This window comes from Callorhinus ursinus, unplaced genomic scaffold (assembly GCF_003265705.2).
Source record: "Callorhinus ursinus isolate GAN/ISIS: 27379988/994484 unplaced genomic scaffold, GSC_fseal_2.0 scaffold19, whole genome shotgun sequence".
NCBI classification, from domain to species: domain Eukaryota; kingdom Metazoa; phylum Chordata; class Mammalia; order Carnivora; family Otariidae; genus Callorhinus; species Callorhinus ursinus.
Genome location: NW_027397081.1, coordinates 1,376,253 through 1,392,825, shown reverse-complemented (window position 1 = coordinate 1,392,825; position 16,573 = coordinate 1,376,253). Strand labels below are relative to the sequence as shown.

At 41.1% G+C, this 16,573-nt stretch overlaps 1 protein-coding gene across 4 annotated transcripts in view; it reads right to left on the bottom strand.

The window, feature by feature from the left end:
- DYNC2H1 (dynein cytoplasmic 2 heavy chain 1) overlaps positions 1-16,573 on the bottom strand; it is a 376,065-nt gene that overhangs the window by 325,961 nt on the left and 33,531 nt on the right. For all 4 annotated transcript variants that reach the window (XM_025893740.2, XM_025893745.2, XM_073903659.1 and 1 more), the window contains exons 22-33: positions 16,313-16,518; positions 15,035-15,190; positions 14,834-14,948; positions 14,161-14,331; positions 12,327-12,709; positions 10,440-10,572; positions 10,221-10,338; positions 8,557-8,669; positions 6,451-6,570; positions 3,376-3,526; positions 1,495-1,700; positions 175-357 (exon numbers count right to left, since the gene is read on the bottom strand). In XM_025893740.2, coding sequence (XP_025749525.1) covers positions 175-357; positions 1,495-1,700; positions 3,376-3,526; positions 6,451-6,570; positions 8,557-8,669; positions 10,221-10,338; positions 10,440-10,572; positions 12,327-12,709; positions 14,161-14,331; positions 14,834-14,948; positions 15,035-15,190; positions 16,313-16,518 — 2,055 coding nt within the window. The remainder of the gene's footprint in view (positions 1-174; positions 358-1,494; positions 1,701-3,375; positions 3,527-6,450; positions 6,571-8,556; positions 8,670-10,220; positions 10,339-10,439; positions 10,573-12,326; positions 12,710-14,160; positions 14,332-14,833; positions 14,949-15,034; positions 15,191-16,312; positions 16,519-16,573) is intronic.

Below are 16,573 nucleotides of genomic sequence, written 5' to 3'. Positions count from 1 at the left end.
ACTCTCTGCAACCTCTCTCCATTTTATTGTTCAAATAAAACAAATTCTGTTTTCAAGTTATACTCAAAAGTAAAGTGATTTTGAAATAGGTCATTTCCTATATAAGTACATGAATACTAATCCAAACTCTCATAACTCACACACTATTATCTAGTTTGTAATTATGCATTCTACCTCATCACAATTAAAAACTAAAACTTGTCTCCCAAGAAGTGCACCCAAGGCCTTGACGGATTCAGTTTTTCCAGTCCCAGCGGGCCCGTAAGGGTTTCCTCCGAGACCCATCTTCATGGCTTGAGTGAGAGTGAGGTAGCACTTGTCTGTCAGCGGCGTATAAACCAGCTTGGGAGCATTGCCCTATGCAAGGGAAACAGAAAGTTTGAATATTCATGTTTTATTGAACCTTACAAACATGAAGTTGTGGGACTAGTTAAAAAGCTAAAAAGGCAACAAAAAAGTTAAAGCTGCTAACACAGAAAAATATCCAAAATATTTTCTTACTAGAAGAAACTTTTTAAAGCACAAACTGAAATTAAACTTATTTAATCCCAAGCATGTAGTTTATTCCATCCTCAATTAACATATTGGAAGGTTTTCCAAATAGTCTCTCAAGTTCTTGATAGTGGTAAAAAGACATACTGCTAAGGCAAAGAAATCCAAAACTCTATCATACAATAATAATCACTCTATCTTGTATTTTAAAATTCATGTAAATTAATTCCCTGAATCTTATGATCTTCATAAATCAGGACCACTTTGGAGACTCAAATGTAATTATTTTGAAAACTTCCTTATGAAGTTAATAATATCAACTCATCAAATAATTCTCAAAATGTCTAAGTTATAGGGTAAACAGATTCCAATTCCAGCTGCAGTTACAGAGTTTTTCCTTAACTTAGGTAAACAGATTTGGGTCTCAAAACACATTTCTTTTCTGAAAGAGTCAGCGGGCGACTCTCCTGACATACCCTTACTAACATAATTGTCTGACATAGTCTGATGACTGACTCATTATCATGGGACAAGGCAGAGAGGATACAGCTGGATTTACTGAAAACAGGTTCCATGAGCTAGGTTATTGGTTTGAAAACTGTCTATCTCACAAACCGAGAGCATTCAGCAAGTGTATTTTGGCGTGGCTGCGACGGCACCAAGTGTGTGGTGGGGGGGGGGGTGTGGGCCAGACTCCTTCCGTCAACGTTGCTGGACTCCAATGTCCCTGGATTAAAGAGACAGCTCCATTTCTATATAAATGCTACTCTAAGAAAAGGCACATTCACAGAATTCAGTACAACACCACCATTATTTTCACTTTTCTGTAAATATTTCTCTGATATAACATCTTCTTAGTTATGATGAAACAGAAAAGACAGTCGCACACAAAAAAATTCTTAAAGGTTATGACCAAAATAAATATAATTCTGTCATCCAACAGCAAATTTCCTTTAAAACAGTTTCAACTGGAAAAATAAAATACTTTGCCACCAGTCATACCTGATACTCGTAAGTATACTGAAGTTCAGAATCCACCATTTGCACATAACATGTATGATCACTTTTCATGTAAAATCTGACTTGTTTTTTCCAGGCCCAGTCTTCAGTTGTATGAACTTGAACTTGGTTTAACTGCTTTACCACATCAATATTATGAATAATATCAAGAATCAGTGCTTTAAGTTTAAGCTCCAGAATGCCAGATTCTGTATGCAAATTAAAATATTTGGAGAAAATGTCAGCCTGTGACTTATGTATTTATTACATATATACACAGATTTTTTAAATGAATTTAAATGGTAATTTTGTGATACATTTGAAAGATACAGTCATACGAGTCACAGAAGTCAAACATATGTCAAATCCACCAGTAAAAAATAAGAATTTTGCATATGAAAATGAAGGCACCAAACTTCAGGGAGAGAGGGTCGGGTTCCTTACACAAGGGAGCAAGCACACTGCAGCCTATTTCTCCCTCTGAGCCCAAGTATAAAACATGCACAACGTGCCCTCAATGGCTATTCCAGAGTCTGAAAAACACAAAGCGTCAGGCAAATTGGGGAAGATCTGAATGAGAAGTGCCACCAAGCCAATCGTCCCTTTTTCTTTGTCTCTCTGGTGTCCCCAGGCCTGGACCCACTGCAGCCAGAAGCCCGACAGGTGCAGTTGGGGCGAGCTCCGGGAGTAAGGCCAGCAGTTGGGGTGAGCTCAGGGATGGGGGGAAGCCGGCGGTCAGGGTGAGCCTGGGGGTGGGGGAGGCCAGTGGTCCGGGTGAGCTCCGGGATGAAGGCCGGCGGTCGGGGTGAGCTTGGGGACGGGGGAAGGCCGGCAGTCAGAGAGCAGAATGGGAGCCCAAGAAAACCAGAAAACACTGGGTGGAGCATGGAGATGGAGGAGATTGGGAAAATGACTCTAGAAACTGGATTTATGATTCCTGGGCTCACCCTCAGCTGGGCGGATCTCTTCCTCGCCATCAAACCAAAGCCTCCGAGAGCCAGCCATTAGATGGCACACATGTGAGGGCGTGTGAGTAGTGTTGCAAAGACTATTTTGTTTGAATTACTGAAGTGTAGTTGACGTGCAAGGTGGTAACTGTTTCAGGAGCACAGCATGGTGCCTGACGATGCTACACACGAGCGAAGGACTTCTAAAAAAGAGCTGGCATCAGAACCACAGCCCAGGGAAGGCTGGCTGGAACGTGGGGCCTGAACCCAACACGATCAACCACTAACAGAAACTGTCAACATTACCCAAAGGATGTAAACAAGACCCAGACACTCGTAACACAATATTCACAATGTCCGGGATACAACCCCACATCATTCCACATGCAAAGAACCAAAGCAATACTTCCTTAAGGAAAGAGAGTGAAGGTGAAATAAAGACACTCTCAGATGCAGGAAACTTGTAGGAAGGAAATCAGAGCCAGCAACTCCACCTACAAGAAGCGCCGAAGTAAGTCACTCCATCGGCAGGAAAGTGAGAGTGTCAGGATCAAGGAAGGGCAACAGAAACGGTGAGCATCCAGGTAAACACAGCAGGACACTCTTCTCGAGTCCTTAAAATGTTTGCTGCTAAAGGCCAACACTGTCACGCAGTCTGAGTTTTCAGGGCACGCAGGGGTGCGGCACGAGACCACAGCTACACAGAAGAGGATAAAGAAACCTGTGTGGGGGAGGTTCCTACATTTGTTTGAAGTAATGAATTACTGATTCTAAATACAATATAAAAGCATGTATATTCTAATTCCTAACCTAAACCTCTGAAATAGGTGATGGGTTGAAAGATACAGTCAAAAACACAGGACATAAATTAAGATAGAATAACAAGAAAAAGTTCAAATAACCCCAAAGCAGGCAGAAGACGGACCAATTTTCATACCAGTGTTCCGTGGATCCTCAGAACTGGTATCAATGCCAGTATAGTGCTCTAGCTTGGTCACCAGCTGTGTCTCAATGTGATGAAGACTATGATCTTTGATAGCATTTTCTACATCTTCAGTGAATTTAATCTGCTCTGCCAAACATAGTATCTAATGAATAAAAAGAAAAGTTATTTTTAAAAGGTAAATTTACTTAGAAAATTTCACCAGCTTAAAGAAAGATACCTTTTTCCAGGTTCCCAGCTGTGTACTGGGTTTCCAACAGAATATTTCACGGGAAAGCTCACCAAGAACTCGCCTCACGCTACTCTCCCACGTGCCCAGTTCCTGGTCCTAGACCCCACCAGGCTCACCGTAACCTAAGAGGCTCTGTATTTTCTTCTCCCGACTCTCCTCTTTATGAACGGCTTCTCTTCAGAAAAAGGATGCAAAGGTATCAGTGCCTTCCAAAATAATCTCAGGCTACTACAGAAGTCTAAACTGTCGAAATTCTAATTTTATCTTAAATTAAGTTCTGTCTTCATCTTTCAGTCTAATATCCATAAACAGAAACTAGCTATAGATCAAGAGAGATATCCTTATATTTACATAAAACATGAAATGCTAACACTGCTTGAAAGGCTTTCTGTAATTGAACCAACCTAGCACGGATACTGATACAGCCATTATACATTTAACTATACATTATACATTAACTATACATTATACATTATACTAGCCTTTGAAAACTTATATTAAAATAGTTTAGCAGAGTTCTGAGATGGATGCAGAAAACCAATCATACAAAATGACTCAACCTACTGACCAATTACTATGGAACAGTTTTTTCTGATAGATACTTTTCAGCATCTAGATGAATATCATCAAATGCCTCTACTTATCAGATTAACTCATTTGGTTATCTACATATACATTTTATAACTTCACACAGCAGGCTAAGCTGCTGTCTTGTTCTAACTTAAGACAATGTATTAACATACTATCAAAAATATTATATAAATATCATTATATAAACAGCATTACATACCATTCTTTAAAGGAGGAATGACTCTTTCCAGGGCAAAGTTGTCTCCCCTAATTTGCGGGACAAACTCACCAGTCTCTTTCATCAAATGTATGAGGAAGCCTTTAAGCAGATCCAAATCCGCTTTTTGAGAAAAGACCTTTGCTCTTTAATCTTCATACAAAAATGTTCGCTTGCTACCTCCAAACTAATACTCCTATCTGTGGATTCCCTTTCAGGCAATACTACCGAATTTCTGCATTATAAATGCACATTGATAATCTCAATTTTTAACAGTCCACTATACAACTTCTGTGAGAGGCTAAGAGAAATGGTAGTCGAAATACAGTCCTGGCTACTTCTCAGGCCACACTACCATTATGGTATCTGGGCAGTCACTAATATTATTAATAACCTAAAATCCAGCACTCATTAACAGTGCTTTGCAAACGTTTTACACTTTAACCTTCAAAACAAGTTGGCACCGTACATATCATCACGCCCTCTGAACTGAGTGCCTACAAGAGTCACTCCGAGAACACGGGCAAAAGCAGGATTTGAACCAAGGCCTGTCCAATCCCTTCCACTCAGCATGCTGTCTCCTTCCCAGATGAGAACGTTCCTTCTCTACATTATTTCAGGTTCTTACAAAAAGCCTCTAGAAAGCTGAACTAGCAGTAATAACTCATACCAGATACTCATGCAGTTATACTATTCAATCCCCGTACTCTTGAGAGAAATTTTTCTTCGCACTAACTGCTAAGACTTTGTTTTGGTTGACAGTGAATTCTTTGTTTTGGCTGACAGTGAACTATTCCTATTTTCAATAGTTCATGTTTTTACGGCGACAGTGAACTACTGACACTTTCTGTAGTCCCCATTCTCAGCCCGGTGCTTGCGAGCCCTGAGGTGGGCTGCAGGCTCGGACCAGCAGCTTCCCTCCCGTGCCTACAGCACCCCGCGCGTCTCCTGACACCGCTGTCATTTCCCCAATCAATTGCTATGAAATCCTTCCTTCTGGAAATGTTTTAATACTCTGTCTTTTACTCCAAGTTCATTTGAATCCTACCTGGAAGTTGAAAGGAATAGAATACCTTTCCAGAAGCAACAGAGCAGCTTACCTCTGACTCTGCAATGGCATTATTGTTTGCTGATGATTACCCTTAATTTTCTCTAAGAGCTTAACAAGAACTGTTAAAACATACTTCAGTTTGCCACGACATACCAGAAGATGCAAATGATAGGAATGAGACAATGGCTAAGAATCTAAAATATTCAAGTTTCCCATCTAACTTCTCAAGCTTTAAAAGCACCAACGTAAAACTTGTTCCAATAGCTACTAAATGGTTTAGTCTGGAAAGCACATAGCCTTGAGCACTTGGGTAGATTTTCCCGTGAGAAGTCACCGAGTATCTCCAATGCCTACTTTTCACAGTCCCCAAGAACCAAAGCCCCGATGCTCCTTGCCCGTGGTCTCAGTCTCAGCCTCAGTGACACAAATCCTGGACAAGGCAGGATAGTTAACACAAGTCTCAGCACTACACGGTACCACACTGGGTAGCACCTGGACCACGTCCTGTAAGATCCAGAGCCACAGGCGTGCTTCAGGTCCACGACCCACCATGCAGACTAGCTCTCGGCTCCCTGCCAACATCCCAGTGCGGCGCCATGGCCCTATTTCAGACCTGCACGAACACCCTGCTAACTTCCCGAGAGCGCCAGCCTCTTGGGTGACTGCACGGGAGACGGAGGCCCAGTGGCATGGATCCCGTGCCTCTGCCTCACTGATGCACTAACCACCTAACCAGGAAGCTGCTGCATCGCTGACCCCTGTGGCTGGCCTCGAGTGCCTTTGACCCGCAAGCCTCTCAATCACTACCATGCACTTCTTCTGTCACAGTCTACGGGGGAAGGAACAAAGACTCGGAAGTTAAGCCATCTGTCAGAAGTAACTGCTAAAGAAAGAGAGAACAAGATGATGCCAGTTGTCGGGCCCCCCGGCCCCCGTGTCAGGGATCTTCCCATGAAGCCAGGCCTGCCTACCTTCCAGACAAGACATGAGCCCCCTTACCTGTGAAGGGAACAAGGATGGGTCAATTGAACCTTGACAACTTCGTCCAGCAGTAACACATTCTATCAACAACTGCTTCAAAGTCTGCTTCATTTCCAAGGCTAAATCATTTAACCAGGTCTGAAAATAAAATTAAGAATAATATATACAAGGAGCTCCTGAGTGGCTCAATCAGTTAAGCATCCAACTCTTGGTTTTGGCTCAGGTCGTGATCTCATGGTGGTGAGATTCTCTCCCTCTGCCCTTCCCGCCTGCTCATGTGCTCTCTCTCTCTCAAAATAAATGAATAAACCTTTCAAAAAAATAATAATATACACAAGTCATGAAACAAATATACACTCTATTGACTGACCCTATTCATTTATTTCAAGAGGCAGGATTATAATTTCTTATTGACTCTCACACTCCCAAAATGTGTTCTATGACATAGTAATTTATTAGTAAAGAAGTTAAATAATTCGAGGAAAACAATTTTCTTACTCTTGGGATAATGGTTAAGTGTGAAAACTCATAAATGTATAGTTAGCTGTCACCGTCATCATCTCTACAAATGAAAATACGAGCAAACTAACCCCTTCATTTCAACGTTAAAAGAAATCAAACTAGAGAACCGGGCCAATAAAGCAGAGTCGTGGTGACTGGCTCACCTCGGGGCTCATGCTATCCTGTGAGCTCATATTCAGAAAGCTGCAGTGGAAGAAGGGACTGCTTTATTAGGGTGAGCTCTATTATGTGGGGAGCTAAGCTACTTCTTTAAACAGAACTAATTTTGTTTCAGGGTCAAAATAATACATTTTTCATTTGAAGATAGATAAAATAATAAAGTTAACTGGTATTAACAGAACAGTAACTGATAACAATAGCAATGAGTATTTATTAATCATGACTCTAAAAGACTGTATATTTGCAATAAAATGTAAGTGCAAAACCTACAATGCAAATAGCTTTTCATCATCATTAAACTCTAAGTTCTGGACTTCTCCAACTCTGGAGCCCTTTCCAGTATGCAGCAGCCTGAACTTCACTGCAGCTCAGACGCCGCGGGGGCTCCAGCATGAGAATGACTGTGCGAGGCCGCACACACCCACTCTGCTGATCACGGCCTCAGCCTGCAGACTTCCCGTGCCCTCTGCCAGGAAAGCTGCTGCGGACCTACTGCTCAGACGCACGCTCCTCCTCCCTCTTCGTCCACTCCCAACAAAACCGCAAGACAGGCAAACAACAACACAGCAACAAAACCCTTCACCAAACACAAACATGGGAGCTCCTAACAAACCTGTGCTTCCAATCACCTGACTGATGTCATCAACATCCAATCAAACGTTGAGGCCCACTCAGGAACAGAAATTCTGCTCAACTGTAGAGACAGATATGTGCGTGATCAGGCACAGGCCCCAGCCACTAGCTGGAAGATAATCCTGGTCTGTGAAAATTACAGTTCAATGTGCTGCGACCTCCTGCTGTCTGGTTTCAGCTGTACCCCTGTCGTACGTCTTTGACCATTCACTTCCAAGGCTCCAGGGTCCATTAATCCACAGTTGTGGATGTGTATGCATTCGTTTTAAACTTACTTGTTCACCCAAATCATCTCATATAAAATCATCTTATACAGTCATCACCTCATACAACACATTTTGGGTGGGTGAGAGTCAATAATAAATCATAATTCCACCTCCTGAAGTAAATCATCTTTTTCAAATACCTAGTGAGTATTTAGGCTCCTAACACTATCTAGTGTACTTCAGCGGACGGTCTTTGCAGCAGACAGTAAGATGGGTATTTTACAGACGAAAGAGCTGTGATCCCAAGTCACACAACTAGTATGTCATGCAGCTAGTAAGTCACACAGCTAGTAAGTCGAGGAGTTAAGATTAATATCCAGTCTTTCCGACTCCAAAGATTCTTTTCATAATTACACAATGCCTTCCAAAGACTAAAAATCTATATTTTCTTCAATATCAAATCATTCTCAACCTAACAAATAATTCTTTTAAGATACAAGATGAGTTTCCTAAAAGGCCTAAGATCACCCTACAAATAGACTAAATTATTTTTGATACAAAGTTCATAGTTTCTTTTTATTTTCATACTTGAAGAATTACTTGCCTCTACATTATTTGACAGAAGAACTTTATTTTTAAAAGGTACAACTTCTCCCTCTAGAGATTTCATTGCAGTTATATGTTTAGATTCTTCATCGAAGCACACACTGTTAATACCTATAATATAAAACAATTGAAATGTAAAAGGATTAAAGGCCTAATAATTAAACAAGATACCACATTGGTATTAAATGTGGTAATTAAACATGGTAATTAAACATAAAATTAAACAGTGGTAATTAAACATTATCACAGTGTATAATGTGTACCTCATAATATGTATAATTATTGGAATAATGTTAATTCTCCCATGTAATAGAACAGTTTTTCCTAACCAAAAATTGAAAACAACCAAAATGCCCACCAATAGGTGAACGAATAAACTATTTATATTCAAACAACAGAATACTACTCAGCAATAAAAAGAAGTAAAATGTAGGTGCAGGTATCTCAAAAACATGATGAGCAAAAAAAGGCCAGACACAAATGAGCGCATAAAAATACGCACTGATGATTCCACTAACATGATGTAAGACAAAAGAGAAGAAGGAAGGGGAGGGCAGATGGGACGTCCCTTCCTCCAGATTTGTACTTTATTTTATGGTAGACAAAAATACTTCAATATACTGATATACACATACACCCAATTTTAATCTTCACAAAAACCCTGTAAGTTGTTATTTCCAATTTAGAGGAGGAAAGTAAACTTCAGAGAGGTGAACGGGGAGCTGGCTAATCCAGGGTAGAGGCCGAGTTGAAAGCAAGCCTGCTGATTCCAAGAGCTCTTGCCACCGGCTCCCCCAGCCCAAACCAGAGCTGCGGATGGAGCGCCCGAGGACCTCACCCCCAGGGCCAGGCAACACCGGTGTAGGGCCCCGGGAGCTAAGACAGGAGGGCTCCACAGGCCATATGGCCTCGGTCACCTCCCCCACTGGGCACTGCCGCACCAGAGCCGCCCCCGACCCCAACAGGCATGGCTGCACTCCAACAAAACCGCATGGCAGGAAGCGCAGCACCAAGCCAGGCGGCCTGGGGGCCTGTCGGTGGCTGACACCTGACCATAAGTGAAGATGGTGATGGTGTTTCACCTCATTTGAAAAATATAGCTGTTCTCCAACAAATGGAACATTCTGAGACAACAGTCATCATTATTTTTATAGCAGACGGAGTGCATGGTCCCTGACCCGCTGACAGCAACTCAGCAGGAGGGACATGCACAGCACCGTCACCACACTGTTCACCAGGTGACCTCGCCTCGGCCCACAGCCGGCCCCCGACGGCCCTCCCCCGCCCCAGACCTCCCCACTGGCAACGCCTTCAGAGGGTGTCCACTCGGCAATAAAGGGGTACGTTCTCCTTCTCTCTGCAGCCAGTGCCTGCCGCCTTCCCATCCTGCTGCTAGCAATGACCGGCACGCTCTGCAGACCACAGCTTAGATGTCCCCTTCGAGATGGCCCAGGAGGACGCGAACTGCTCCTCAGCCGCGGCTGTGGCAACCACAGGAGGTGCCGTGGGTCTGTCCACGCAGCAAGCTGTCCTTCCACTAAACTATAAACTCTTCTTGAGTGGGACACGCATTCCATTCAACAGTCTACCTCGGAGCCTAATACTATGCCTGGCAGATCCTGAAACACAGTAACTACGTGTTGAAGACCTGTTGACTCTTACCAGCAAACAGCTTTTTGAGGTGAGACTGGATCACTGAGGGGCTAGTCGACTGGCCCAGCACCTCCAGCAGGTCATCGTCACCGAGGAAATAAAATCTGGGGAACGCTGAGCGTTTCTCCTGACACAAACACAAACAAGAACAAGAGCCTTAGATTTTCAAATGAGTCATGCAATAAAGGACTTTAAAATTTATTATAGAAGTACTTCTAAAAAACATGCCTCCAGAAACTCATTTAATGATTTCTGACATCTCTGAAGCTGATCAAGTATCGTCAGCAGAGAATTTCTGATTCCCGCGTGAGTAGTTAACGTTGTGACTCTATTGTCTGTCTTGATGTCAGCCATTATCGACCTACAGAAGAAAAAACAGTTATTTTTACCTTTATTTTAGCAGTTTTCAGCTGAAAATACTGAGACATTTATTTTTTGCCTGCTTAGAACAAACTAAAAGTAACACTATTTTAACAGCAACACATCATTATGCTTCTAAGAAATAATGCTAAAAATTAAGAATAGCCCATTACTGTTTTTAAATACTTTATTTCTTCTTCTTTAAGTGAGCTTTACACCCAGCGTGGGGCTTAAGCTCATGACCCCGAGATCTGGAATCCTATGTTATACTGACCAAGCAAGCCATGTGCCCCCCCATTACCATTTTCAACCTACCTTATTGCAAATTCTCCAATTTCATTCATTCACTAAACACCTATTAAGCCCTATCTCGTAGAGATAACGGCCCAGTGACAGAGAAAGATATTAAATATTTTCTAAAAATATTTAAATAAAATTATGACAAACGCTTGAGAAAGTCACTGAGGTGGAGATCCGCACGGTGACTAAAAGAAAACGTTGGTGAGCAGGAAAGGAGCAAAAGCATCTCTGAAGCAAACAGAGCAGTGCAAGGGAGGCTGCAGAAGTGGACACGGAGATTAGGCTTTATCCTCGGAGCAAAGGGAAAGAAAAGCAGCAATGAAACCTCCCTTGTCACAGACTACTCTGGCCGCTGGGCAAGCAGCTTAATGGAGAAGACAAGCACAAGCCGAAGGTCGGGAGAAAGGAGAGACAGAAAAGATATGCTCCAATAGATCAAGTAGGTTAGAATCAACAAACGTGCTAACTTAATGCATTTGGAGGTGTTTGGGGAGGTCAAATATCCATTACGCTTCCGCTCTGAGCAATTAGTTAGGCGGTACCAGTTACTGAGAAAGGAATGGGGAAGATTTGGGCTAAAGGGATGAACTTGTGAATCTAGTTTTGAAGTGCTGAGGATGTTCAGTATATTGGAGCTCAGAGGAGAAAGATGGGCTCGATAAATACCCTGAGAGGCCGCAGCAGGTAGAAGAGAATGAGGGGGTGGCCATGAGCGCCCACAGAGGGCACAGAGAGAGAGAGAAGAACTGGAGGCTGAAACCGGGGGAGTGCCCACACCTACATGCTGAGAGAGGCCTGAGCACCAGGAACTCGAGCGGACCCAGACGACCAGAAAACCAGACGACAATATCCCAGAAGCCAAGGGAAGGAACTCTCCAACAAGAGATGCTCACCTCTGTAAATACTAGTCAGAGATGAAGTAAAACGAGGCATGAAAAATGCCCAGCAAATTACAACAGGAAAGGAATGGGTAACCCTAGGAAATAACAGGTATAGATCAGTACTCTTATCATTACCCTTGTGCTCCAGTACTATTATTGTTAATATCAGGTAGTGTGGTAGGGACAGCAATCAGATCCACGTGGTTCAAGAAGTAAATGGCTGAGGGCGCCTGGGTGGCTCAGTTGGTTAAGCGACTGCCTTCGGCTCAGGTCATGATCCTGGAGTCCCGGGATCGAGTCCCGCATCGGGCTCCCTGCTCAGCGGGGAGTCTGCTTCTCCCTCTGACCCTCTTCCCTCTCGTGCTCTCTCTCTCAAATAAATAAATTCTTTAAAAAAAAAAAAGAAGTAAATGGCTGAATGAGAGCAAACAGCTCCTTGGAGGATCCAACAGAGAAAGAGGTTGAAGACACAGACGGTACTCATAACGTAAAGGTACTTAGCTTGTGTTGAGCACCTCATGATATGAATGAAAAAACTGCCACGCGTGTCGATGTTTTACGCTGCCATACTTACCGAAAATCCTCATCAACTCTGTTGAAGCGTGTCTGTTCTTTTGGCAACGCTCCACGGCCAAAAATGGGTTCCAGATATACCCACTTCCTCTGAATATGGTTTAAACTCTGTAGGTATTCATCTAATTCTGCAAGTTTTCTTTCCCAAATTGACACTTTATCTTCAAATCCTTTATAATAAGGAGAATCCTTTAAGGATTGAAGAAGGCACCTGTTATCTCCAACTTGATTTACTATGTCTTTCCAGTCTTTAATTAGCTTGATAGTTCGATGTTGGCTGTCTTCATAATCAGTCAAAGTAAATACTGCTCCAACTCCCCAAAGATCAAGTTCACGTAAAGCTTCTCTGATTGTAACTTCACCTTGTGCCCGACTATTTAAATCCTAATTAACACAAAATATCCATATTTATTATTTCAACATTAATTACCATAGACATAAATCATAAAACATTTCAAAAGAAGATATATGTTTATTTGGTTTTTCACAATAAAGCAAATAATAATAATAATAATAAGTGAATATATTTTACATGCAATCCAAGAGAATTGCTAATTTATCAAAGAGATACCAGATACTAAGTATCCAGGTTCACATGGTCAAAGTATGTATAAAGTTCTGCCATATACTTTTTACTTCTAAAAAAGAAAAAGAATTCAAGAATCTATCACAAAACACAAAAATAGGCTGGCTTCGGGGCGCCTGCGTGGCTCAGTAGGTTACATGACCAACTCCTGATATCGGCTCAGGTCATGACCTCAGGGTTGTGGGATCCAGCGCCAAATTAGGGTCTGTGCTGGGCATGGAGTCTGTCTAAGATTCTCTGTCTTCCTCTCCCTCTGCCCCTCGCTCCCTCCCCCTCTCTGAAAAAAAAATAATAGTCTGGCATATTTAAAATTTTGCACACCTCAGGAATTTTATTGTAATTTAATTTTAAGTTCTGATATGCCTAAAGTGATTAATAACCATCTTCTACACAAGCCATGCTTTATAACCTCACAATTATCTAAATAGGCTCCAAGATTATGAACACACACACAAAGGTACATATTTTAAGTATGAAATACGACAATCTGACATCAAGAGTACTTTTCTTTTTGGGGCGCCTGGGTGGCTCAGTCGGTTAAGCATCTGACTCTTGGTTTCAGCTCAGGTCGAGATATCAGGGTCATGAGATCGAGCCCCATGTGGTGTGTCGGGCTCCTCGCTCAGTGGGGTGTCTGCTTGAGATTCTCTCCCTCTGCCTCTGCCCCTTCCCCCATGTGTGCACACGCTCTCTCTCAAATAAATAAATAAATAAATAAATAAATAAATAAATAAATAAATAAAATCTTTAGAAGAGCAAATTCTTTCATTTTTACACTGAATGGGCAGAATGCAACACAGAAAGTCAAATGTTAAAACTGAGAGCTGTGCAAGTTTTACTTTTACCTGAGACCTTTTCTAAACCTGATTAGCAAATTGGTTCTTGGTTTAGCTCTCTGGATTTTGGCTTCTCTTCGCTTTTATTTACAATATATCCCATGATTTTAAATATATTTTATGTAAAATGATTTGTATTTGTTTGCTTTTTTTTTAATTAAAGCTGACTCCCTTCTTAAACCAAGACATTTCTTCATTTCATATTTTTTCTCTCTCTCAAGGAAGGGGTTTATAATGCTTCTATACCCCCACACATATTCAGGTGCATTACTAAAGAATAATGGAATAGGGGAATAGTCACTATACTAAGAGAAAAAAAATTTAACTTGTTGTTTTATTTAAATAAAATACAAAGCAAAACCATATGTTAACAAAGGTCATATCTATGAGATATTTATAAAAGTGAATCCTACTTTAAGGTCTGAAGCTTTGGCAACAACCGTATCAGCTACTCTGAGGAGATCACCAAACAGTAACTTCTCCAGGCTGGTCCCCCGAGGAAGACCAAGTAGACGAAAAAGGTCAAGCCAGTGATCTGGAGATAGATGCTCTCCTCTCACATATTTCAAAATAGGTATCACAGTCTGTTAAAAAAACATATGTACACACATATATATTATCAAAATGCAAATTATTTCCTTTTATGATTAGCTATAAAAATTTTAATTACTGCTATCTTATTTAATAATCTAGAAATCAAATTCTCAAACAGAATTGCACAAAATTTTTTATTAAACATTGCTGTGGATACATGCAAGTATCCCTTTGTAGCATGATGTATTTTAAAACATGACCTAAAATATTTCTATTTTTATTATTTAGGATACGACCTATATCCTAAATATGCTAAATGACCCATATCCTAAATTGCAGTAGGAGGTATTCCAATTTATGGAAAGCATAAATTTCTTAGTTAAAGCTTTTCCAAAAGCGTAGGAGAAATATCAGTAACTTCTATGGTTTATTCTATCCTTCCTATTTTCTTCATGTGATGGAATCACTAAAACCAGAAACTGGAATCCCAGCTCCCTCAGCTGCACAACGACCCCAAGGTGACTCTGGCACAGCAGGAGCACCAGGTCTTACTTTGTATCTGTCGACTTCTGACTGCAACTTCACCGTCATGGCCGAATGTTCCTCCACTTTCCGTAACCTGTCGTGCCAAGTCATCAAGAACTCCTCCAACAGATACGTCTTAGTCCTGGAAAACATCAGGACACCTTAAAATGCACATCCCCCAACACACCACCAAGTTATAAGAATCTAAACAGCGCTTATGAGCCACACCGAAACGTGATCCAGTCTTCGCTGGCCATTTCCTGAAGCCCCTGCTGGAACTCTTCATAAAGCGCCCAAATCTGCGCAGAGCTCTCAATGTCCTTGGAGATGCTACACGCCAAGGAGAAGCTGGGCTCTTCTAGTCCAAAATGACGGCAATCATCACTATAGAAAGAAAGAGTGAAATATCATTAGATTCTTAAAAAACTGTTACATCTCACTATTACTGAACTGCGTTCCCTGTGTGTGCATGCATGTGCGCACACCTGCATATCTGACAGTGAGCCAGACAGTGGGGGACTGCGTGAGAATTTTATTGTAACTTTTAAGTATAACCTCTTTTAAATTCATAAATGTGCATTTTTCTAAAGGAGTCAAAGTGGAGCTGGTAACACATATTATGTACATCATATACATCATAAAAATAGAAATATTCAGAATTATTTATATTCACAGATTAACTGAGAAGAGATTAATATTAATATCCAAGAGTTAGATTCTGGAATATAAGATACCCTTTTAGATAAAAGGTATAATGCCATTTAGTAAGTGTGGTACTGAATCCTCCACTCCCCCATGAAGACAACTATCTTATGGATGCATTTGCGCAAAAAGAGGCCAAACCTAAAACCACATTTAAACTTAATACCTTGTGGGTGCCTGGGTGGCTCAGTCCATTAAGCGTCTGCCTTCAGCTCAGGTCATGATCCCAGGATCGTGGGATCGAGTCCCGAGTCGGGCTCCCTGCTCAGGGGGGAGTCTGCTTTTCCCCCTCCATCCACCCCCTCAACCCCCACTGCTCCTGTATGCTCTCTCTCTCTCAAATAAATAAAATCTTTAAAATAAAATAAACTTAATACCTTGTATTATTGTAACACAAAACAATTTTTTCTTGAAATTGTCTTATTATTTTGCTAGGTTCATTTTTTTTTTCTCAGAGTCTCTGAAAGCAATTTGCCATTAATTTTATATATCCCATTTTTAAATACAACAAAATCACAGAAAGCAAGTAAGTATTCCAACTCCCTAATTTAACTTTTAAGTCAATTTAGTTTTCTGTTCTACTTCTAGGCCTAAACGGAAATTTGCTTTTTTTTTCATCTCCTGACAGAGCCCAGCCACGACTCCTAAGAAAGCAACAGCATGAGCCCTTCTTAGTTCTGTCTTTAAAACTACAGAATTTTATAAAGAAAAACATTAAGATAAACAGATGTAAGAATGTTACTGGCTTAACATATACAAATATAAACCAAAATGACTACTATCAATTTTAAAGAAAAAACATACACCAGCTTTTTCCTTATGACTTCAAGATCATCAAACTCAATTTTTTTCTCTTTTATTGATTTGGCACTTGTATCAAGAGCATTTTGCTGGCCAGTTTCAATAATATCATCACCAGGCTTTAGTTGGTCCCAACGAGCTTTAAATTTTTCCAGTTCTTGATAATAGATCTGAAGACGTGACTTCACGTTTCCTTTCATTACTTCAATCTGTAAGAGTCAAGAGTTTATATAATTCAATTCATTGTAAAATCTCACTTTCCTT